Source organism: Mustela putorius, unplaced genomic scaffold, assembly GCF_011764305.1.
Source record: "Mustela putorius furo isolate JIRA1106 unplaced genomic scaffold, ASM1176430v1.1 tig00000929_pilon_pilon_pilon, whole genome shotgun sequence".
NCBI lineage: Eukaryota > Metazoa > Chordata > Mammalia > Carnivora > Mustelidae > Mustela > Mustela putorius.
In genome coordinates, this window is record NW_025421520.1 from 5,275,224 (window position 1) to 5,300,516 (window position 25,293).

Consider the following 25,293-nt stretch of genomic DNA (forward strand, 5'->3'; position numbering starts at 1 on the left):
AGGGAACGGGTGTGGAGAGTAAGGAACCGTGGCTTGGCCATGCAGGGGAAGCTGCTGTCCTGTGTTCCCTGGGGGTGGGGGGTGGGGCATCCTCAGCTCCCCCAGAAAACCCAAGGAAGCCCTTGGAACATTAGGCTCTCAGAGCACGGGTGTCCAGCCAGCTCGCCACCCAGGAACTTAGGAACTTGTCAGAAATGTAGAGTCCCGGGGTCCACCCCAGCTACTGAACCCCAGGCTCTGGGGGTGGGGCCGGGGGGACTGTGGTCACGCCAGCCCGGCAAGGGATGATGCTCCTCAGTCGAGTCAGAACTTGACCAACCGGCACTAACCCTTTCTCCGCCGACGTCCTTGATTCGAGTCATCCTCAAAGACCAGCCTCTTCCAAGATCAGCCCCCGCCCCATGCTCACACCCTTTGCCCTGCTGTGTACCAGGCCCTTACCTTAGGACACTTGGACGCGCTCATGAACTCCTCTTCCTTTCCCGGAGAGGACCGGTGCGCGCTCGGGCACGTGCTTCCTCGCAGCTTCACGGGCTCGTGCATTTCTTCCTGTCTCTGGGCCCGGTTCCATCGCCCCGAGCACAGGATCCGTGGCTCGTGCCTTCTTGGTACGCCTCCGCACGTGTCAGTCTGCCACGGGTGCCCAGGAAGCACCCATCGCTTCACTGATTAACGGATTTCTTCAAAGCGAAAATGCTCGGAAAGGCCCCGTCGCCATTTCTTAACCAAAAATAAACACCGGCAGCAGGACGGGGTCCTCCTTTATCTAAAGGTTGAAGAGAAGGGCTTCCCCCTCCCAGCCCCAGGGAGTCTGGGGTGCCGCTGGTCTCCCCAGCTCCTCTTCCCCAGCAGGGGCCCGAGACCTCCGGCTAGCAGGGCGGCATCTCCCTGAGGCCTCTTCGGACTCAGCCAGGAGCAGCCTCACCCCCGGGGCGGAGAGGGTGGTCTTCGAAGGGGATCCTCAGGAGTCAGCAGCCAGGACCCCCCCCGCCCCCTCCCAGAGTACTGACGGCTGCCGTGCGTTCAGTATAATTGTTCATTTGGTTACTCAAGAGTCACTTGCTACGACACAGGTTAGCTTTCCCGACTGTGGCCAGGAGACAACGTGGTGTGCAGAGGGAGGCGGGTGGAGCCCAGAGATGGGGTGACCTGACACTTCCCCGGGGCATTAGGGACACTGCCCAGATTTTCTGGAAGGGCTGCTGACTCGCAGGTTATTTCCTTTGCTCGCTGAAACTCTGCCAGTTCAAGCTCGGCAACCGCGTACACAGGAGCGTGCCCGGACCTCCCGCGGGGGCTTCATGGGGACCCTCGCTGAGTCTCGACCTGCCTCAGGGGACCGGAGGGCCATGCTCCGGGTGTCTGCAGGCACCCTCTTCTTCCCAGGCGTGCAAGCGGTTGAGGCCAGTGTTCATGGTGCCCATTCTCCTTCTGGGACTGTGGAATCCCTCCCAAGTGTCCTCAGAGACAAGAGCTCAGCAACAGACTGGTGTGGGTTTCTCTCAGCCCTCTGCACACACCCTTCTCCATCCTGGTGCTCTCGAACCTCTGGGTCAAGAGGTGCAAATGTGGTGGGCGGGGCCACTTCCGTGGCTCCGTTTCTGACCCATCAGTTCTCTTCCCCGCACCTGCCCTGGCCCCGCCTACCCACCCCCCTCCACTGGGTCCGGTCCTCACTGGCCGTGTCGGCCTCAGCTCCTGCCCACCGTGGGCTCAGGTCACACTGTCCTTGGGGAGCACATCATGGCAGCACCATTGACCACCCAGCTGTCCCAGAAACCTGGGGCTTCCCTCCTCCCTTGACCCCGACGTCTGGAAGGGCCCTCCCTCCTGCATCCATCTTCTTGGATATGGGCTCCAGGGTCCTGGCGCTTCTCCACAGGTAGCCGAAGCAGCCCCTTTCAGAGGGGCTCCCTCGGCCCATTCTGTACTCTGCACTGGCGTGAAGCGTGATGGCGGGCCCTGGGCAACGGCCTTCCCGACTGCAGTCCTAGCTGTTGTCTTGGAGCAAAGCCACCTGAGGTCAAGGCCCTCCACAGGCCTACCTGGGCTTCCAGAGCCAAACCCCCACTTTGTTCAGGCCCTGGAGTTCCCTGTGTGCCCCTCTGGGCCTCCCCGGCTGCCATCCTCCCGCCAGGCTGTTCCCAGGCCTCCTCTGGCAATCAGCTCCGCCCGCCCACAGGCCGCACCTCCCATAGTGCCTGGACTCCCCGACCCAGACTGACCCCTGCCTCATGGCCTGTCTCCCGTCCAGCAGCTCCCTGAGGGCAGGGCCCATCTCTCTCTCTCTCTCTCGGAATCCGTGGCCAGGGAGCCAGAGGGAGGGGTTCAGCCTGCAGGTGGCCACCCCAGGCCCCAAGAGAAGCCTGGAGAAGAGAGAGCTGCCCGGCTCGGCGGCTCACGGCACCGCACAGAGCCTTCCAGAGCTCCGCGGAGGAACCGGCCGGCCCGAGCCCAGCCGTGGACTTGCTCCTCTGTCCGGCCCCTTCAGCTTCCCTTTCCCCCCCTGCCCTCCCGGCTGGCTTCATTCTGACCTGAAAGAACAGGGACGTTGGCCCCAGACCCACCCTCGCGGGGCTCTCAGAACTACTTTTCAGACTGGGCTGTTTAAAACCTAAGACTGCATTTTTTGAAAGTTGATGGTGGACGGGAGGTTGAGGGGAGCCTCTGTAAGCGTCCATAACTGGGGTGATGGTTTCCCCTGGGCCGTTCGAGTCAAGGGAGGGATGACAGCGCTCGGGGCTGTGTGGTGCCTGGCGGCAGGCCCGGGCCTGCAGAGCCGAAGGCCACAGCAGCCGAGGCCTGGCTTTGTACCCCGGAAGCCCCCTGCTTTCCCACTTGTCCCCGGTCATCAGAGCAGCTGCTTCGCCGCATCCGTGATGAGGTCCCACGCTGGCCCGGAGCCCTATGCTGAGGCGGTCACGCGCGCCGTGAGAAGGCCCCAGGGGGACGACGGTACCGCTAGCCGCAGCCGTGGCAGGACAGAGCCGCCCTCTGAAGGGTAGAGGGGAAGGGAGGGAGGAGGTATTTGGGGCCAAAATAGAAGGAAGGTCTGGGGCGCGAGGCCAAACCACCAGGAGACTCCAGCAGACCCCACTGGGCCCTGGTCCTGGCCCGGCACCCTCAGAACCTGGAAGGGCTGGGTGGGACGTGCACAGAGGGGGTCTGCCTCCTGCTCAGATGGCCCCAGACTGTTCTCGCCGTCCCTAGTCTGGAGGATGCAGTGTCCATGGCTTCTCCCTGCAACTAAAACCCCCCGTGGGCCCTGTGGGAGGCTGTGCAGACCAGGCTGCCCTTGACGACGGGCTAAGGGTGAAGCAGGCGCCCAGCCTGACGACGTCTCTGCAGACCACTGTGACGGGGACTGGCTTCTAGCACACGTCGGGGGCAGAGTTGCCTGGTGACCCAGTGGAGGTATCCCACTCGAGTTCATCTTTTTTTTTTGAGAGAGAGAGAGTGGGGAGGAGCAGAGGGAGAGGGAGAATCTTAAGCCCCGATGCGGAGCTTGATCTCACGACCCTGAGATGGTGCCCTGAACCGAAATCAGGACTGAGCTTCCCCGACTGAGTCGCCCAGCCGCCCCTCAGGAGTTCACTTTTCATTTGTCCATTTCACTGCGAGCGAAACTGAGGCCCAGGACGTACGGGGGTGGCTCTGGTTAGCGGTGGAGCTGGAGGCAGGGGCTGTGTTCCCTCACAGAACCTCTGCGGCCCCTGCGAGCCCCCCGTGAGCTCCGTGAGCCCACGGAATGACGCATCACAGGCACCCACGGGGAGGGGCTTGTCGTCCCCGGGGACCCGTCCCAGTAACCCACGCTGTGGCATTCGCGTCACCCTCCCAGGGAGACCATAGGGATTTTCTCGAACGGCTTGCTGGGGCAAAGGCAGCCGAAGAGAACCCAGGGCCGGGGTGACCGACGTTGTGAGAGGGTGGTCACGTGGGGTCAGCTGAGACGGGGGCAGTCAGGAGACTTGCTTTCATTTACACAACACCGAGTCATCGGACTGGGCCCAGCTGCCGGCTCCCTGCCCGGGGGACACACCCCCAACCCTCCCCCCTCAGGTTATGTCACGGCCGGCAGCCTCCCCAGGTGTCATGGAAATGTCACATTACCCTTGGCAGGGCTTCTCCGATAGCACATCGGAAACTTGGCTGCAGGAAGTTAAGGAATGGCTGACATCTCCCCGACTCCGGGCGGGGCCCCGTGACCGTGGCCCGGCATCCCCCACACACGCAGAGCCCGCAGGGAAGGGGCAGCCCAGCTAGACCGAGATTCTGACCAGGAGGGACGGTGGGGGCGTCCCCGGGGGACCTTTGGGAGCAGCGTGGGCATCGCACTCCTGACTCCTCATTCGGGGCCTTTCGCAGCCCAGCTGAGGGGCCACCGGGTGTGGGAGCCACGGCAAGCCTGCCGCCGAAGGGGAGGGCAGTAGCACACCGGGAGGGTTTGCCATCTCTCGAGAGAAATGAAGCAATAGCAAGGCTGTGAGGGAGCCTTAAAGGAAAGCACCGCGTGACGGGCGCCTGGGGGGCTGGTCGGTGAAGCTGCTGCCTCTCGGTTTTGGCTCAGGTCGTGATCTCAGGGTTGGGAGATCGAGCCCCATGTGGGGCTCCCTATTCGAGGGGAGCGGGGGAGTCTTCTTAAGATTCTCTCTCCCTCCCCCTCCTCTCTTTCTCTCTCTAAAAATAAACAAATCAATCTTAAAGAAAGAAAGAGAAGGGAGAGAGGGAAGGAAGGAAGGAAAGAGAGAGAGAAAGAACTGTGTGCCTAGCCATACAATGGAGCAGTATTCAGCCTTGAAAAGGAGTAAATCCGGACACGGGCTAGGACAGGGATGAACCTTGAGGACATTATGCTGAGTGAGATAAGTTAGACACAGGAGCACGGATCCTCTGTGAGGCCCCGTGCACGAGTACCCCGGAGTGGTCAGATTCACAGACTCAGAAAGTAGAAGGGTGGGTGTGGGGTTGGGGGGGACAGGGACGGGGCACATGTTTAAAGGGGTCAGAGTTTCAGTTTGAGAAGATGAAAGTTCTGGATGTGACAGTGCCGATGGCTGCACAACGGGGTGAATGTACTTCGTGCCCCTTAATTGTTCACTTAAGAATAACAAAGATGGGAAACGTTATGTATGTTCTTTGCATTTTATGGTTAAAAATTTTTTCCTAAGATGTTCTGACCAACAAATTAACTTATTCAGAAAGTTTTACTAACACATTTCTCAGCTATTCCTGGATTCCTGTACTTAGCATATAGGTTTTTAAAAATAAAGCAAAATCTTATTTTACCGCACTGTTTTAAAATGGGGAAAGGTCCCTGCGGTGATGCAATTGGTGCAGAAAACTCCTGGGCCTGCGGTGGTGGGGGGAGGGGGCTCGCTCCCTGGGGACTTCCAGGGAGAGGGGTGAGTCTGGGAGGGAAGGAGAGCATCAAACTCCACGGTGCTGCTCTGGACTTCTCCCCACCCCCGCCATGCCCTCCCTGCCTCCTGAGTCTGTCCCATGGCCTTGACCTGCCAGGGCCTCACTTTGGCCTGCTTCTCTTGGCGCACTCTTCAGGGACTTTCTTCCCTTCCTCCAGCCTGACTTTGAACACTCCTCATCTGCTCCCCTTCCCAGTGGCCTGAAGGGCACAGGCCAGCAAGCTCTGGGGCTCCTAGTGCCGAGAGCTCACTCTTTCCCCCTGCTTAGCAGTGGTCATAGTGTACTGTCTCCCAAAACAGTCTTCTGGTCAGAGGGATTCTAGCTGCTATTTGTAACTGAGCAGGTCTTGGGTCACACACCAGGGCCCCATCTCAGCTGTAAGGTTGCATTCCATGTTGCACCGACGGGATGCATCCCAGCCCTACCCCGTCTGTGCATCACGGCCCTACACCTGTGTGCATCCCAGCCTTACCCACGTCTGCCTCCCAGACCCACCTGTGTCTGCATCATGGCCCCACCTGTCTGCGTATCATGGCCTTCCCCATGTCTGGACCCCACCCCTGCCTGTGTCTGCCTCCCAGCCCTACCCGCATCTGTATTCCAGTTCCACCCAGGTCTACATGCAGCCCCTGCGAGTGTCTGCATCACTGCCCTACCTGGGTCAGCATCCCAGCCCCGCCCATGTCTGTATCATGGCCCTACCTGAGTCTGCCTCCCAGACCCATCTATGTCTGCTTCACAGCCCTGCTCTACCCATCTCTCCTTCAGGACCCAGGGAAAATGATACCTGGCCCCCATTAGCCCAAGCTGCATAGACAGCTGCCCTCAAACTTGTATTAGAGGTGTCTTTTATTTTTACAGTCAGGTTTACTGACATAGAGCTTACATACAGTAAAATTCACATTTTCCAGTGTACAGTTCTGTGAGTTTTGACAAACATATGTAATTGTATAGTCACCACCACCATTGAGATATGGAACCCAAAAAATTCACTCATGCCCCTTTATAATTTTTATAACCTATAATTTTTCTGTTCCCTATAATTTTGGTTTTTCTCCCTATAATTTCTATTTAAATGGTAAAATCTAGTGTACAGTCTTCTTTTATTTAGCAAAATGCCTTTGAGATTCATCCATGATGCTGCATATCTCAATGGTCCGTTCCTTTTTGTAATTGTGGAATGTTCCATTCTTCAGATGTACCAGCTTGTCTACTCATTCACCAGTTGAAGGACTTTGTGGGTTGTTTCCAACTCAGGGTGACTATGAATAAATCCACTGTAAACATTTGCATTCTGGTTTGTATGGATGTGAGTTTTTACTCCTTTCCTGGTGGTTTTGTGGGAATGTATTGTAAATATATGTTCAGCTGTCCAATGGTTTTCCAAACAGGCCACACCATTCTGAACATATGAGAGTTCCTGTTCCTCCATATCTCCACCAGCACTTTGTATTGTCAGTTTCAGAGAGAATTTTCGCAAGTCTCCTAGGGGTGTGATGGTATCACATTCTTGTCGTGAGGTTCATAGCCCTCATGACTGATGATCAATGATGCGGGGCACCTTTCAGTGCACTTGTCATCTGTATGTGTTCTTGGCTGACCTATCTGTTTTAATCTTCTGTTCCCTTTCTTTATTGAACCATTTGTTCTCTTGTCATTGATTCCTGAGAGTTCTTTATATATTCTGGATACAAATCCTTTAACAGGTATGTTTTGCCAATATTTTCTCCCTGTCACTTATCTTTTCTCATTTTCCTAACAATATCTTTTGAAGGGCTTAAGTTCTCTATTTTAATGAAACCCAGCTTACCCGTTTAGTTTTTCATGGTCTCTGCTGCTTGGGCATTCTTGTTGAACCCAGGTGTGCTCTGTAGGGCTTGTGTACGAGGCTGGGGCACAATGGTAAATAAAATTCACTACCAGTCATGCTTAGCAGAGGAGACAGGGTATGTAAAGGAGTAACTCCAGCATACTATAATTTGTAATGTTGGAACATGCCATAAAAAGTAGGGATACGTTAACTCTAGAAGCCATTGATCTCAGAGTGCCTGGGTAGCTCAGTCGGTGAGGCATCCGACTCTTGTTTTTGGCCAGGTCATGATCTCAGGGTTGGGAGATCAAGACCCACATCAGGCTCCTCAGCGATGGGCAAGGAGCCTGCTTGAGATTCTCTCTCTCCCTCTCCCTTTGCTCCTGCCCCACTCGTACACACTCTCTCAAAAAAAAGAAAGAAAGAAAATACCAGTGATCTATAGAAGCCAGCTTTACAAAATGTGGGCTTAGCCAGCAAGTAGATACCGAAGCTGTGGAGTGAACGAGGAGGTAAAAGGGGGAAAACCTGCTCCCTGAAACACAGCGTTCTCATGTCATTTCTCCTGAGCCAATTCTAGAAACCCAGGGAGGGGAGCACCAGAGAGAACAGCGGACACAGCGTGTGCTAACTGGGTACAACCGAATCTGGAGCTCCTGTCCCTGTCCTTCCTCCCCTTACTCGCCTTCCCAGTGATGGCACCTCGTTGCTGCCATTTGTAGGGTAACTTTTTTTTTTTTAAGATTTTATTTATTTATTTGACAGATTGCAAGTAGGCAGAGAGGCAGGCAGAGAGAGAGGAGGAAGCAGGCTCCCCACTGAGCAGAGAGCCCGATGTGGGGCTCGATCCCAGGACCCTGAGATCACGACCTGAGCCGAAGGCAGAGGCCCCAACCCACTGAGCCACCCAGGCGCCCCTGTAGGGTAACTTTTATCCAGGCCAGCCTTCAGCAGCTTGGCCACGATGAACAGGAAATGCAATCCTTTAGGTAAAAACATGGAGAAAGGGGCGGCTTGGTTACCAAAGAGACTGATGGAGCAGATGAGGCGTCTGGAAGGGGTCAAGGGACCTTCCAAACCCAGACGTCATGCGAAGAGGAGGCCGGCTTCTTCTACCCATGAAACGAGCTTGGATGATGGTGTTTAATGTAAGTCGGACACTGGAAGGTGAGGACATCTGGGCTCCCCAGAAGGCCAGTGCCTTCCCAGTTCCCTCTGGTTGGCTCATTACCACTCTACTGAAAGCACAAGGAGAAGTTCAGGTCTGATGCCATCATCTTTGATCTTCAGCTCCCAGACCTGCTGTAGGATTGCTGGATTGCTGTTGTCGTTGTCAAGGGCAGAGGCAAACCTGGGGCTGAAGGTTCTAGATCGCCTGTAAAAGGACACAGCCAGGAAATGTGTTTTTAGCATGAGCTGCTTGATTCCCTTCTGTCTGGTTGCTTCCCTTCTCCTTGCTCCCCTCTTCCTCCTTTTCGGGGAATCTGTCCATTCTTCCCCAGGATCAGATAGCCAGTAGGGCCTACAGCCCCTTTCTTCGCGGGGTGAGTGAGGAGAGTGGAGAGCCCAGACCAGCACCATAGAAACCAGTGCTGTGGCAGAGGCGGCCTGGATGCCGGCCCGGCCTGAGGCCTTCCTGGCCTCACACACACCCGTCCGGACTCACTGGCACCTCACACCCAGAGGGCCTGGTGTGCAGTGTCAGGTGATGTGTTGAGTCAACAGACCACAGGAGAGCCCTGGTCGGAGTCCCGTGGCAGCCAGCTGCAGCCGGCACCCCGGGAAGGGAATGCCCCCAGCTGGCTGCCAGCCACTGCCTGGCCTGCCTGGAGCCCCAGCGGGAGAGCGAGAGCCAGGCCCGAGCCACTCAGACTGTCTCCCCAGCGCCCAGCCTCTGGGGCCTCCTCCTGCTTTGCTGAACATGGCTTCCGGAGAAGAGGTTTGGAAACTGTGCTCCCAGGGCGCACAGGCCCTCGTGCCTGGTAGAATCATGGGTCTTGCCCATCTGCAAATCACCCAAGACCTATCTCAGGGAGGGGAAAGTGGCTCTAAGCACCTCCTAGATCACCCACAGCCCCTCGTCACTGGGATTGAGTCCAGAGGGTAGATAGAGGCGGGGGGCCTGGGGAGCACCGCCTAGGGTCAGGTTAAACAGCCCAGAAAACCTCAGGGTGGGGCATCAGACACAGCCGCAGGGTTACCCATCACTTGCAGTGGCTAGTACTGATGCAGCGGCTAATACTAGTGCAGTGGCTAGTCATCAGGGGTACTGATTAGATTCAAGTAGCCCAAACCGCGGAAGGTGTAGGAAGTTCTCCCCTCGGGAACCTCCGTGGGCCAGCGTCCCGGTGAGGTGTGCTCACTTGCTTCTCTTGGTTTGGTTCTCAATACTGATGGTTTCCCTCCCCAGCTTTAGCCCCCGTGAGGGTCCCGCAGAGGGAACGCCGCTGCTGCTAGAAGTGGAAATGGTGAGGGCCTAGCCACCCTTTCAGAAGAGGAACTACGAAAATGTTGTGAGACCCCTTGGAATTCACATTCTTAAAACCAGGCCTTTGGGGAGTTAGAACCACCGTGAGGTTGTTTTGAAAAGAGAATAATTTGTGTATCTGCGCCTCCTTTATCAGCTTCCGCAGATTCTGTACGGCCCCTGGGACCCAAACACACTTTGGAACCCCTTCCCAGTGACTGGGGAAGTTCCCCCAGTAGCTAGAATAATAAGCAGATGGTGGTTGACTAGGGGTTCTGAGAGGGGCTGGAGACGGAGCACAGGGAGCAATGGTGTGTCCGTGTTCCCGGCACCGGGGGCAGGCCCGGTCAGAACGGGGGATATTCCAGGCAGAAGCTCTCCCAGTGGAGACCTCTCACCAAGAGGCAAGCTTTTGGAGCCTGGGGGTGTTGACCCTCCCTGTGGTCCCATATCAGCCAAGTTCATCACAGGCGCGCCCTCCAACCAGATCTGCTATCTTCTATTGTGGTGATGCCTGCGTGTGCTAGGCACTGGCCTCGCCCACTGGGTACCCGTTGGACTATGAAATTCCGGGGTCTCTTACTGAATCACTCGCCAGACTGGTTTGCCAAACGACACTGTTACAAGCAGGCATCTTGGAGAAATGAAGTTAGAAAGGTTTGTCTGAATGTCCACAGAAAGCTAGTCCTGACCTGGGAGCACATCCAAGCAGGGCAGGAGCACATCCAAGCGGGGGCAGGGGGCTCCTGCCCAGAAATCTTCCAGCCCCCCCTGTGGCCAGTGCCAGACTGTCTGTCCCCTGTCCACTGGGTACCCGTTGGACTATGAAATTCCGGGATCTCTTACTGAATCACTGTCCTTCCCTTATGGTCTCTCAGGAGATGGCGGTCACCGTACTGACCCAGGAAGGAACCTAGAGTCCTCTCATTTCCTTCTCTCCCAAATGCAGTATGTGCTGGTCATGGCTTCCCACGACCCACTCCCTGCTGTGCAGCCCGCAGGAGCTCCGGGGGTGGCTGGCGGACCTTGGAGGGGGAGCCTGGGCCAGGCTGATGAGAGCCGAGTTCAGCAGTGTGGACCGCAGGGGTCACCTTGGTGTCCCGCCATCCCACCTCTGACACCAAGCTCCCACCGGCATCCTGTGTGAACACATGTGCCTTCCTCTCACCTGCACGGCTGGTCTCCTCCCGGACCCTCCGTGGTGGGGAAGCCAGTGTCTGGAATCTTTCTAGCACCAGACTCGGGATCTGAAGAGCCACGTCACTGCTGGGCGTGGCCCGGCCTCTGACCTAGTGTGGCCCGCAGACCTGACACTTCGCTCTGAGGGCCTGTACGTCGTCCGCTGTAAAATGAGGTCATGGGATGTTGATCTGCTAAGGTCACTCGCCGCCGCTGATTCCCCCCCACCCCCGGCTGTGATTCTTTGGTGGGGACTATCATGCTTCTGGCACATTCGGTTGAATTAGTCTATGCGGTATCAACTCCTGCTGCTTTTGTGATTCCACAAAGATCATCATCAGAAGGGACTGGCATCGCCATTTCCCCTTCTTTGGCAAATCCTCCACGAGGCGCTTTTCACAATTGTTTTGGACTGTTCTAGAATCTCTCCCTCTTACAAAGCAACCAAGGGTTTTTTTTTTTTTTTTTCTCCTCCTTTCCTTGAGGATTGCCTTTTAGCTTCAACATCAAAAGGCACATGTGCTCTCGTCAGGTGTCTAGGCTGACATTTTGGGTCCATGAAGCAGAACTCAGACCTTGGGGTGAGTGTGACGTGGGCACAGTTCTTCCAGAGGCCGGGGCAGACACCAGAGGCTGGGACCACCCTGTGGGGACTGATCTAGAATCAGCCCCTGCCAGATTCCCCTTTCCTTCTCTAATCCTGTCTTTGTTTCCTTTTCTTTTCCAGTTTACCACTGTAGATATTGATATGCTGAAGCCTACGACCTAATAACTAGGTCCAGAATGCTATGCAGTATACAAATCCCTGTAAATCTTGTTTTTCCTGGACACCTTCTAGGAAAATAAGAACCTTCGAAAATGTCCTAAAAGAACTTTTGTGTTCTTTTAATAGAAAGAATTTTTCACCCACTGAATTACCATAATGCTTTGATTCCAAAATGACTCTAGATGGTCTCCAGCATGCTTTGAATCATTTCAACTGTTTAAGATTATGGAACAGATTCTTAGGATCTATAAGCAAAACTTGCAGCCTAAAATCTTACCTCAGACTGACATATAAACTGGGAGTATGCTCAAGTATGGCCAGAGCCAAGGCCATTGGTTGATAAAGATATCCAGGCCAATCCTGAGACAAGAGACCAGATACTTTACCCCTAGGAGAGGGGCCCTGCTAGGGTGGGGAGGGAAGGACCTCAGGAAAGGATCTTTTAGGAGATGAGTGATTTTGGAGCAAGGGCTGAGAAGGAGAAAGGCCCCAGGGAGAGCTGGCTGGTGGCTGCGTGAACACCTGGTGACCAGGGATGGGGGCATGACCTGGGGGTCATCTGCGTGAGACTGTGGTCGACTACAAGAAGAGTGACTTCCTCAGAGACCCAGCTGGGGGCTTGGGACTCAGAAAGAAGGGAATTCACCTTCTCAGAGAAGGGAGCTATGAGAGAGAAGGCTGAGTCTTGGTTCTCCATGGCCACAATGTAGAATGGGACCTAGATTCCTTTAGAAGTTTCCTCTTTATAGAATGGAAAATCTGCATTCAGTTAATGGTTCAAAACCTGTCTGTCTGGCCACTGAACCACCTGGGGAACTTTAGAAAAACCAGATTCCCAGATTCCACCTCAGACCCACTCAACCAGAATATTTAAGACCTGGGAACATGTATTCTCCAAGCTCCCAGGTGATCCTTATGCCCAGCTGTGTTTGAGGACCTCAGTCCGGCAACATCTCAACTTGTGGCGCAGAAGCTGTTCTGAGTGTGTTGGGCTAATTCAGTAAAGCTGGAGATCAGGGACTGCCCAGACCAAAGGTTTTGAGCAAAACCTTCCCGTGGGCGATGAAGGCAGAAAGTTGTCCAAAGTGCAATAATAAAGATATGGGGATGCTTCAGGAATATTCTACACAGAGCCTTAAACCAGATCACTGGACTGGACACGTACCAGGGAAGGTCAGCCAAACCCTCCCCATTAGCAAATAAGAATGTTTGCTTATGTTTGTACACATTGCAGCCCCAGCCCACTGAGGCCAAAGAAGTCTAGTTTTACCCCACAGGTAGAGTTCATGCCCCCCAGAAAGTCCAGCCGCCACAAGACATGATTGGTTCCTTAAAACCAAGAAGAATCTGGAAGCCTACCATCAAGATTTAGACCTAGAGGCCAAGGATTCATGAGAGTCTCAGGTTTTGACCCACATATCCTGATAATGAACCTTCTTATTCCTTTAGACGCAGAGATACCACTGCCTTTGGTGTCTCCCAAGCTCCCCTAGGTTCCTCAGGGGTGGGGGGGGGAATGCAAGGAGAAGAGATGAGAAGGGATTTCCTGTCCTTCCTGAGGTCTCCTCCTCAGGTAGTTCCCATCTTGGTTAGGTCTCACCTCAGGTAGTTCCCACCTTGGGTAGTTCCCACCTAGAGTAGTTCTCACCTCGGGTAGTTCTCACCTCAGGTAGTTCTCACCTCGGGTAGGACTCACTTCAGGTATGTCTCACCTTGGGTAGGTCTTACCTCTGGTAGTTCCCACCTCAGGTAGTTCTCACCCCGGGTAGTTTCCACCTTGGGTAGGTCTCACTTCAGGTAGGTCTCATCTTGGGTAGGTCTCACCTCAGGTAGTTCTCACCTCAGGTAGTTCCCACCTTGGGTAGGTCTCACCTCAGGTAGTTTCCACCTCGGGTAGTTCCCACCTCAGGTAGTTTCCCCCTTGGGTAGTTCTCACCTCAGGTAGGTCTTACCTCAGGGAGTTCTCACCTTGGGTAAGTCCCACCTCAGGTAATTCAGAGCGAAAAATGAAGGGGGCCAGTGCAGGGAGGAGCAGAGTGTAGCCAGGCCAGAGGGAAGGCCAAGAGGCAAAAGGTTAAAAATTGAAGCAGTGAATTTACTCGTGGAGAAAAGCCCTCCTAAGCAAGCGAGAAACTGACGGACTTTTTCTCATACCACACCGGACCCGATGTGTGTACACATCAGTCGTGCTGCCCATATTGCTGGGGCTTTCTGACCCTTTAAGTGCCCCTCTTTGTGGCACAGTTCCTGAGCAGCAGGGTCTCCTGCCTCTCCCTGCCTGTGCCACACTCCCCTCACGTCCATGACCCTCGTCACCATTCCTTCAAAGTTAGGAACAACAGCGATAAGTCCCCTCATCTTTGGAACGAGTCACTAGTTGTTTTTAAAACTGCATATAAGCAAACCTCCCACCCAGTGTAAACTGAGTATTTGCTCTTCTCATGAGACCGTGGTGAGCAAGGAGGAACAGAATGAATCTCCTCCTTTTTCTTATTATTTCAGGCTGTATGCATGTGCCACCATAGGGCAGGGGGAGGGGGATCATGCGCACACCACACGGCCATCTGGTCTACCCGCTTTAGTTTTATCAAGCAAGGGTTTGATTTGTTCAAGGGCCGGCCCCTGGCCAGTTAGCGGTAAAACTCGGCTTAGAACTTGAGGCTTCTGAAATCCAGGCCTCCACTTTCCCCACCACACTGCTGTCCTTCTGTGGGTGTCTGCTCGCTTCCTTCCAGGGCACCCCTGTGCTCCCTCCGCCCCCATCTCTCTAGATGTAGCTCATGCCAGGACGGCCTGGCCCTGTGAAGTCACCAGCTCGCGGCTCCCTGGTGTCTGGAGCCACTTGCCTGGTGTCCTGTGTGGCTGCCAGGAGCCGTTTCTGTTCACTCACTGTGCCTATTCACTTGTGCTGGCTGCTGCCCCGGGAGAATCAAAGGCATTGTTCACACTCAGAGGCCGACAGCGGCCCTAAACCAAGTCCTTAAGGAGCAGGAGGAGGAGGGAAAGCCTTCTCAGAAGAACAAAACGGGGGAACCTGTCTGCTCTGGGTACTATCGCCACAGCCCAGTCATATCTGGGCCCTTCGGAAAGTCGCCTTCACTGGACGGTGGGGGAGGGAGGACAGATTTGTTTTGTTTTCCAAAGTGCAGGCCCAGCTCTTTCCCGATGTCTCTACCGAGGTTTCCTACCCCCTTCCCCGAGTTCCTCCTGCATTACTGTTCCGGGCATTTAATCCCCCATGCTCCCTGCATGGGCTGTGGGTGGTTTGGGTCTGGGTGTTGGTTTTGCCCCACTTTCCCCAACCAGACTGAAAGGTGGGATTCAGCGGCTCCGTCAGAACGTGCCCCCTCCTCCACGCCCGCGCCCGCTTGGCCCCTGGCAGCTGGCTGAGCGGGCCCTGGTCTTCCTGAAAGCTTTGCAGTTGGGCAGTTGGCCCCGTGATTGGGAAATAAATTGGTCTATTTCACAGTAATGGGGGATTGGGGCAGCCCTGCCCCGTCCGCCTCTGTGTTTATGAATTGCAGCACCGATACTCAAAAGAAGAAAAAGACTTAGGAACGTCATTCTTAACTGCCCTGCTTTTTCTCATAAGATATCCCCCCTCTTCCCCAGTAAAACAGCATAAATGTGAGTAAAATTCTCCTCTGCATTGAGCACGTCTCTGCTCTTGCTGGCTGGCAAGGAAGCCCACCCCCTGGGACGAAGCCCAGCCCCGGGAGGAAGCCCACAGAGCCCCAAGCACACCCTCTCCTCCCGTCCCCTCCCCCCCCCCGCCTACCCCTCCCTTCCCTTCTGCACCCAGTGCTTTCTAAGCTCTCCCGCCCGCAGGCCTGTGAAACCCATTTTTGCACGCCCAAAATGTCATTTTAAGTCTTTATGATCTTTCTCTTGGCAAGCTCCCTGTTCGATCCTGGCCAAAGGGTTTAGGATTTGGAGTCAGAGCACAGGTTACAGGTGTGCCCTCTGCGATCATTTACTCACTAAAGGACGGGGATGAGCAGCTTCTCTGGTCCCTGGTTTCTCCCCCTACAAAGAGGGAAAGTAAAGCCCCCCCCCCCCCTGCCCCGGGGCATGGCTTCAGGGAGCGAATGGGGCAAGAGGTGTAGGAGCTCTTTGTGAACAGTGAGGCATTACGCAAAATACGATGTTGCTCTTCCAAGACTCTACCTTGTCTTAAAGATGGTTCAGGTATCAGTGAAAAGAGGGGGTATAATTTTGGTCCTAGGAAGGTTCTTCTCCTGTACTTTAAGCCACACATACTGCTAATCCTCTCCTCATTTTACCCGTTCCCTCCCCCATCATCCTGTTTGCCCCAGCGAGACCACCGACCCTGGGAAGGGCGCAGAGAGGAGGCAGGAAGGCCAGGTGGAAAGACAGAGGCATCTTCTGAACTTGGAAAGACTTCGCTGAGAAGAGATTTCCTGGAGGCATGGAGAACCATTCTGTTTTTCTAGAGGCCAGTTATCACACACACACACACACACACCCACCAGACGGGAAGCCCACTCATCTTCTCCTCACCCCAGACAGCTCAGCAAGCTTGGGTCCAGGGCTGTGAGTGTCCTGCGCCAGCCTTCTTACGCTCCATAATGTGGGTCTGGACCATTCCAGGACTCAGGTGGGGACGGCCCACCGAGGATGAGCCGTTTGAGGGCAGCTGCTTAGTCATGTTCTCTTAAATTATTTACACTTGGGAAGGAACATTCTGTACCCAAAGAGCTTGTGCGGAGGTCCACCAGCTGTGAATGCCCCTTACACGATGGCAACAGGCTTCATTTCTGATGAATGTTGTAAACGGGACAGCCTCTCAGAGAGAGAGACAGACAGACAGACAGACCAGGCCCTGCCCTGTCTTCCATCGAGACAGACCTCGTCGAAGCTGGTGAGGGCCGCTGGGATCAGGGCAAGAGGCAGGAGGTGGGTCTATACGGCGTTAGCAAGCCTCCTGGCACAGAAGCAGAACAGTGGCTGGAGGACGTGGTTTTCTGAGTCACTAAGACATCACACGCTGTGAAACCTATAAAATAGGAAAGGGCGGATGATGACCGTTGTCCCTGCCAGCTCTTCCCGTCTCCGGGTGCTGCTTCCACACCCTTCCTGAGACGCTGTCGGCACGTGCGGACAGACCCTTTTCTGACACCATGTGTGGGGTCGTTCAGTACAGGCGGCTCTGGGGTTTGCCTTTTCACTTCCTGCGCAGTCTCAGAGGTAAGGAGAACGAGGCAGCCTGTTGTGCCCGTCAAGGAGCCATGACCGTCTGCGTGGATGCGCGTCCCCGTGGTAGCCCCTCCCCTGTCGGTGAGTGTCTGCATCTCCAGTCTCTGCTTTTAAAAGCACCAGGTAACGAACGACCCCACACACTCGCCCTTTAGCAGCGCCGCAGCTACATCTACGGGAGGAAACCGCAGAAGCAGGTCGCTGGGTCGGGGAGCACGTGCGTCTGTAGTTTTGGTAGATGTTTCCAGAATGCCTCCACGGAAGCCCATACTTGTCCCGGCTTCTGGAAACAACTCTGGGGGTGTGTTTTGAGCCAGAGTCCGAGCCGGGTCTGGGAGTAGAGGAACAGGCAGGATGGAGGAGCCGGTTTGATTGTCCCCGTGTTTGGACAGTACGTCCGCCATGACATGGAGAACCAAGACCCCCACAGGGGCTTCACCTGAGAGGCTCTCGCAGGTGGTCAGAACACAGTTGGTGGCCCAAACTTTGCGTCCAAATGCCCCTCACCCCCCTCTGTTTCACTGGTCTGATGAGTCTCCAGCTTTTACCCCCGGGAAGCACCCACGGGGCCTCTGTGTCCAGCGGCCGGGGCGAGCGTTGGGAGCACGGAACATGAAATTCTCTCTTCACCTATGACGTGAGAACTAGCTTGTTCTGGGCCACTCTGTGAGGAACCAGGCTAGCGGGCCAGCGGAGGACTCTCGCTGGGAGAACCGTGGAAGGATGGGCCCCCACCCCTGGGGACCTGAGGCCCACAGGGTGCCGGGCCCCACAAAAAAAGTAGGACAAGGGCTTCCCTCTTCTGCTCCACAGCAGAACCCTCTGAAAGGCCCAGCTATGCCCCCTGAGCCTTGGTTGTCGTCCTCAGTCCTCACCGTTCTGTGGGCATCACTGGGGAGCACTGAAGCTGTGACACTGGGGAGCACTGAAGCCGTGACACTGGGGACAGGCCCAGACGTGGGACAGGCAGCTCCTCTGTCACCTTGCCTGCCAGACCCACCCCCCTCCCCCAGCAGCTGGAACCCGCCAGATCTCCTGCTCTGGAGCTTCCCTCTCCTTCCTCCCCCACCCCCAAGCCCCATCTCAAAATGGGCTTTGCTTCTCAAGACTTTCGAGGGAAAACTTTTGTTTCTAAAAGAGTTGGGGGCTTTCCTGCTGGAGGCCGTTGCTATATGAAGTTCGGAGACCCACAGAACCATGGGTGATCGAGTGTTCTCTCTCCTGCTTTCACCTAGACCTGCCTCCTAGAGGTCAGCCCAGGGTTTCCCACTTGGGACGGCTTCGTGGAAAAGGGGGTTCCCTAGAGATGACAGTCCTCCTCTCATGGATTCCATCCCAAATTCCCACCAGGGGAATTCCCACCCCCCCCCCACAGTCTCGGGGCACAGGAGGGAGAGAAGATGCCAGTGGAGTCTGAGCCTCACACCCTTCTGGGTTCCCCCCACACAGTCTCGGGGCACAGGAGGGAGAGAAGATGCCAGTGGACAGTGGAGTCTGAGCCTCACACCCTTCTGGGTCCCCCCCCCCACAGTCTCGGGGCACAGGAGGGAGAGAAGATGCCAGTGGAGTCTGAGCCTCACACCCTTCTGGGTTCCCCCCACACAGTCTCGGGGCACAGGAGGGAGAGAAGATGCCAGTGGACAGTGGAGTCTGAGCCTCACACCCTTCTGGGTTCCCCCCACACAGTCTCGGGGCACAGGAGGGAGAGAAGATGCCAGTGGACAGTGGAGTCTGAGCCTCACACCCTTCTGGGTTCCCCCCACACAGTCTCGGGGCACAGGAGGGAGAGAAGATGCCAGTGGACAGTGGAGTCTGAGCCTCACACCCTTCTGGGTTCCCTTCTCTCACCTCGCCTGTTGGGTGTTGAGCATCTTCTAGGCACCTTCCACTCGCCAGGGCAGCACCGGCCACTGTGGGGACCCAAAAGGCCAACCAGAACCCCCGCCCCAAAGACAGATGGGGGATTTTGTGGGGGGGGACAGGAGACTTACAAACTTCTGTATTTGGTTTTAGTGTTAAATAGCGTGTGGTGACCTCATGATATGCAGTAGGGGTGGGATGTGCTCACGAGGGGTCACAGGGCTGGGAGTCAGGAGAAAGGGTTGGTGGAATCGACTCCCAAGGAATAGGAGGTTCCTCTGGGGAGCGAAGTCGGGAGCAGAGAAGGGAGCACACATGTGCACGGGGACTGCGGACTGCGGACTGTGGGGAGGGGGCTGGAATTCGGGACAGAGCAGCTCCGCTCTGTAGGCTGACGCGTCCTTGTCTGGGTCAGAGCAGCGAGTAGCAAGTAGGTAGCCCTTGGTACTGATATCTTTGCTTTGAGTCCCATGGTTTAAAATTGTTAAATACCAAATTTAAAACAAAAAGTTTACTTAGTTTTCCATAGATGTGAGACACCAGACCCAAATCCAGATTCTGCTTCTTTTCAAATCAATGTCCAATAGCTTGACTCGATGAGTTTTCTAGAGCTGCCACAACAAAGTACCTCACACCACGTGGCCTAAAACAAGGCAAGCTTGTTCTCTCCCATTTAAGAGGTTAGAGGTCTGAAGCCAAGGTGTCAGCCGGGCTGTCCTCCCTCTGAGACCCTGGAAAGTCCTTCCCTGCTGCTGGCTTCTGACTTTCTCCTTGGCCCATAGATGCGTCGCTCCGTGTGACATGGCTTCTCCTCTGAGGATGGTCTAGGTGTCCATGTCTCCTCTTATAAGGACCCTGGTCTCACTGAGTTAGAGCCAGGCCGACTCCAGTGTGACTTCATTTTAACTCGATGATGTCTGCAAAGACCCTATTTCCAAATCCTCACGGGCGCTGGGTGTTAAGATTTCAACCCAGCTATTTGGGGGACGCAACGCAGGAACAGATAGAGATGCAAACAGACTTGTCCCCGACATTCAGAATTTAATAACGCAGACCCTTGCCATTTGAGGAGGAGCATTCTCGGCCTTCCTCGGCCTCGGCCAGACTTCTGACGGTGCTCTCCGCTCTCCTGCGCAGCTTCCGGCCTCTCGTCCTCTCCGTCGACGCCCACCCAGGTGGTCAAGCAGCACACCTTTCCTCTCGAGTCTTACAAGCAAGAGCCCGAGCGACTGGAAAATCGCATCTACGCCTCGTCTTCCCCTCCGGACACAGGCCAGAGGTACTGCCCGTCCTCCTTCCAGGGCACCGCCAGGCCTCCAGCGGCCTCGCCGACACACCATGCCTCCTCCCCCAGAACCGTAAGTCTGGCCTCGTCCTGCGGCCCCGGGCCTCCAGGCGTCGGGTGGGGGGGACGCGGAAGACGACCCTGCAGCCCCCTGACGCGTTGGGTGTGTTTTGTCACAAGTCCCAGGCTGAGGAGGAGCCTCAGAGGGCGCCACAAGGCAAAGGGAAACGACACAGAAAGTGGTAGCGTCTGGAACCTGACCAGAAAGTATGTCTTGCCTTGGCCTCTTTTAAGATGCCCATCACTAAAAGCTTTATTTGCATTTTTCTGGATTGGGATCCGAGAGAACCGTGTCCCTGAAGCCCCGTCGATGTGGTTGGGACTGTGGGGTCCGGTGGCCGTGGTGGGTCCCTGGGGCTGCCGGAACGAGGTGGTGTGACCAGGGAGGCTTAAAAGACCCAGAAGCTACTGCCTCATAGCTCCGGAAGCTGGAGGTCTGAAGTCCTGCTTTGGGCAGGACCAAGCTCCCCGCGAAGTCTCCAGCAGGGACGATCCTTCCCTGGCTCTTCCGGCTTCTGGGAGCCCCGGTGATCCTTGGCTTGTAGCAGCCTCGCTCCGGTCTCTGCCTCTGTCCTCACGTGGTCGTGGGCCCGCGTCTGTGTGTCCACGATGTCCTCTTCTTATGAGGACAGCACTCGTGTCGGGTCAGGGCCCAGCCTGCTCCCAGGCGACCTCGTCTGCGCTCGATCATGTCCGCAGACACCTTATTGCCAAGCGAGGTCTCGGTCACAGGCCTCAGAGGCTAAGACCTCACCATCGGACACTCGACCATAGGCGTTGTTATCTTTGGAGAGTGAGAAGACGTGTTTGTCACACAGGGGACATGCCAGCGCTGTCCTCTTTCCTTCAGCGATTCCCTTACGAGATGTGGGCTTCACAGAGTGTTGTCTGAGGTGCTGAGGGACCAGATGCAAGTGTCGCTCCTGCCTTCTGGGGCTTCCGTCTTCCTGGGAACACGGTGACACTCAGCTGGAAGAGTTAAGCCAAAGCAGAAAGGAGTTGGGCGGGGGCGGGGTCCGTGCTGGAGGCGTCCGGGAAGGGAAGCGCAGGGGTCCGGGGCGGGCGGTCCGGGGAGCGGGGCCTTGCGTCAGTGGTGCGGTTGGACTGAGGGGGAGGTGAAGGGAAAGGCTTCCAGAGAAGAGAAGTCGCCACGACTTGAGTGGGAATAAGAGAAGATCTAGAAAGGCTCTCCTGGGCGTTTCAAAAAGAGGCTTGGTTATACAGGTAATGAACAAAAAAGAATCTAAAAAGGGGACAGTGAGGCGACCCAGATTGTCCAAAGCAGGAAGCGACTACTCCCCTAGGGCTGGAGGGGCCACGAGAGGTGGCGGGGTTTCCAGAGTCCGTCCGAGGGGAGTCGAACTCCATGCGTCTGCCCGGCAGGAGCTGAGGCTACAGAGGAGAAGCAGCCACTGGCCAGAGATGCCCTTTGAGGCAGATAAAAGGCCTGGTGTCTCCACCGCTTCCTCCCTCCAGCCTCGGGCCAGACCTACCCAGAAGCCTATGGACTAGGCCGTCTGGGACAGAAGGAGCCTGTGGGGCCGGGAGCGGCGGGGACGACGGAAGAGGGAGGTGACCAGCACAGGGGCTTCCAAGGGCAAGGGAGATGTGAACGTCTCAGGATACTGGCTTCTTCTCATTGAGAGTGATACTTGGTAGGATAAGCCCATTTAGGAAGAGATGCCACCTTGCGGCGAAAACCGTTCTTCGGGGTTTAGATCATGGGAAGTGATGGTGACATCAGTTGTCCGTGACGGCCGAAGTTTGCTGCTGGCCTTTCCCGGTTTAAAGAACAGAGAATCCAGAGAGTGCTGTCTGTCCAAAGTCAGTTTTCCCTCTGACGACGACGACTGGGAAGTGGTGTTCTCAGCTGTTTAAACCTCCCACGACTCGGAAGCCTGAGTCCTTCCGGGATTTCTGAGGTGGTTCTGGGGCCAGAGTGCATGTGTCCTCAGCTGTGTCCCACACTCAGTGACGGACGTGCCATGGGCCCTGGTCAGGGCCTGCGATCCCACACACGCGGCCGACACTGATTGTGACATCTTGGTGACATTTCCGCGACTTTCAAGTGTCACTTTCAAGTGTCCTGAGGGGAGGACCAAGGGGTGGTCATTCCATACATGGGCTCTTACTCGGGCTTAAAAAGGGAGGACATCCTGACACGTGCTGCAGTGTGGATGGTCCTTGGAGACAGTACATGGAGCGAAATAAGCCAGTCGTACAAGGATGAATCCGGGTGATCCCATGTGTCCGAGGACCCCAGGGTGGTCAGATTCATAGACACAGAAAATAGAAGGGTGGGCGGCAGGGGCCGGACAGCGTTGACTGGGGAGTCGTCGTTCAGAGGGGGAAGGGTTTTGATTGGGGAAGATGAAAAAGTTCTGAAGATGTTGAGGGTGATGGCGTGAATATACCCAATATCACCGAATCGTACACTTAAAAACAGTTAAAATGGTAAATTTTATATTATGTATTTTTTTTACTATAATTTTTTTAAAAAGTGATCCAGACAGGACTACAATGTTCATATAGTTCAGACTTCAAGAAATCAGGGTGGATGCCTGGGTGGCTCAGTGGGTTAAGCCTCTGCCTTCGGCTCAGGTCATGATCTCAGGGTCCTGGGATCAAACCCGGCATCGGGCTCTCTGCTCAGCGGGAAGCCTGCTTCCTCCTCTCTCTCTGCCTGCCTCTCTGCATACTTGTGATCTGTCTGTCAAAAAATAAATAAAATATTAAAAAAAAAATCAGGGTGAGGTTCCCCACTTACACTCTGCAGGGATACATTTCAAAATTGGAAGACAGTGTCCCCACGGGCTCCCCGACCTCAGACAGGCCTGACCCTACCAGTCAGCTTTATCACCCGAGGCGTCCCGGGGGCCCCTGTCATGGCCTCTGCAGCCATCGGGGGCTGGACTGTCCACTTTGCTGGAAGGCTGGTGGTCGTTTCAACTTCATACAAGGTGCACTTCTTTGTCATTAGACTATGCTGATCGTCTGTAAGCGATGTGCTAAGTTCCTCAAGAGCTTGGCTGATTTCATGAATTTGGCTACCGGCACAATCTTCACCAGAGAAATGTGATTCCTTTAAGACTAGAAATCGTTTCCGCTTGAAAATATTTAGATATAATTTTTCTCTGTCCTTTGGAACAAAAAGATGCTTTCTGTGAACATTGAGCCCAAAGTTCACTTTTATAAAATGTGTTCCCATGAGTCTTCTTCTAAAATCGGAATGGGAATAAGGGTAATTGGTTCATCTTTGGTCGAAAGTACTCATTTATTTACTCAGCAAAGACTCACCACTGCTGTGTGTCAGAAACTGCTCAGAGAGGGCAAGCGGGTGACAACCGTGTGAGGAAGAGACAAGCTTGTCCTCGTCACTACTCGATTAATGGCACGCGGCGCACGGGAGGGCTTAAAAAATAGCTAATGACCAGCTGAGCAGAGGAGGGGGTTTGTCTCTCTGGGGGAGGCAGGCAGGTTAATAACCACAACGGAGTTTGGTGAAACCTGGGTCGTTAGGATGTGAGAACACAGCCAGCCCAGTCTGGCTGAGCGGAAGAGCCAGGCCCAAAGGAAGTGGACATTTTTTCCCGGTAGAGAGCGATAACCAGCTTTGCATTTTATGATGCTCTGTCTGGTTGGGTATGGAAACGAGACTGGATGTGAGTAGGGCCAGAGCTCAGACGAGACACGTGTGAAATTATCTGGGCCTGGTGGTAGCTGATGGTAGAACGGAGTAACCAGTATAAAGAAGTAAAGAGCATTTAGGAGGTTGAATTGAGAGGAATTTGGAATGCCGTGATTGATCGAGAAGAGTCAAGGATGATTCCAGAAGTTTCGCCTCAGAAGCTGTCAGGAAACTAGATGAATGGTAGTTGTATTTGCTGGGCTAGGGAATGGGGTCGAAGAAGAGCCAGTATGTGCATATATGGGTATGTGCGTGTGTGCATGTGAGCCCGTGTGGGGTGTGCGGGTGCACATAAGCACCCACACACGTCTGTGTTCAGGTGCTGGTGGTAGGTGCCTGTGGAACGTTCCAGAGGAGGTATCCAAAGCGTAGTTTGGTACGTGCGTCTGGAGCCACAAATTAAGATAGAAAATCGTCAGGATATGAACAGTAATTTATGCCATGATCGTAGATGAAATCGTCCAGAAAAATATGTGTTAGTGTGAAGAGAGCCAGAAACACACGGACGTTTAGGGCACAGATGAAGGAAGAGGATTCTGGACAGCGTTGAGATTAGCTGGAAAACCAGGTAAACACAGTGGCACAGAAGCAAAAGGAACATGTTTCACAGTGTCTCGCGCATTCAGAGGGAGGGACCCGTGACGTCAGGTGCAGCAGGGTGGTCTGCAATGTAAGGACTGAGGTCGGCCCTGATAGCTTTGGCAGGAATACTGTGGTCAAGTGCAGAAGCCATGGGACGTGGGCTGGACGGTGGAGAGGAAAGAGGTGGGGATCTCTAGGGCAGATTGCTCGAGAACCCTGCCTTGGCAGGGAAAGGGATTGGGCTGTCGCTATGAGGTGGAGGTGATGGTTTCTTCCTATAGATGGGAACAGGTTTCAACCCTAATCAGGACAGGATTAGTAAGAAGGAAGCAGGAAAAGACCGAAGGGAGAAGGCAAGCCTTGCATTCTGCTCTTGCCAAGGAAATGGGTAAGAGTCCTTGGGTGGTGGGAGATGTTAGTCCTAGACCAGGGGAAGAATCGTCTTCTGTTGCACTCAAGACTCGACGTGAAGGTGTCAGAGGGATCGGTACTTTTCCGGTTCGCTCTCCACAACAGTCATTCCCGTGCTCCTCCCCCTCCTCTTCTAGGAATTTCGCTCTCGACCTACATCTTGGGTCAGAGACCTTAGAAGCAGGGGCTGGGGTGGGGTCTGGGCTGCACATCTGTTGGCTGAGTACAGAGTGCTCAGAATAAGCCCGTGGGTGCAGGGGGAGGAAAGAAGGAAGGGGAGCGTGTGGTTTGGGATGAGATGTAGCCTCAGCCTGTGATGGGGGAGCTCTGGAGTGTAAACTGTGCCAGAGTTTGCCCTGCCTGGACGTAAGAAGGCTGGCCTTCCTCCCCTCACACCAAGCAGCCGTTAGTTTGGGGGTGCCCCAGGCTGAGGGAAATTCACCTCCCGCTGGGATGGCACCTGTCACCCAAGGACAATCCCAGAAGATGGCTGTGGGGTTGGGCCCCCAGCAGCGGCCCCATGGCTGTGGGGTTGGGCCCCCAG

At 55.0% G+C, this 25,293-nt stretch overlaps 1 protein-coding gene across 4 annotated transcripts in view; it reads left to right on the forward strand.

Moving 5' to 3' along the window:
• Window positions 1–25,293, forward strand: part of PRKAG2 (protein kinase AMP-activated non-catalytic subunit gamma 2) — a 243,734-nt gene that overhangs the window by 132,722 nt on the left and 85,719 nt on the right. For all 4 annotated transcript variants that reach the window (XM_045086350.1, XM_045086351.1, XM_045086352.1 and 1 more), the window contains one exon: window positions 19,861–20,081. In XM_045086350.1, coding sequence (XP_044942285.1) covers window positions 19,861–20,081 — 221 coding nt within the window. The remainder of the gene's footprint in view (window positions 1–19,860; window positions 20,082–25,293) is intronic.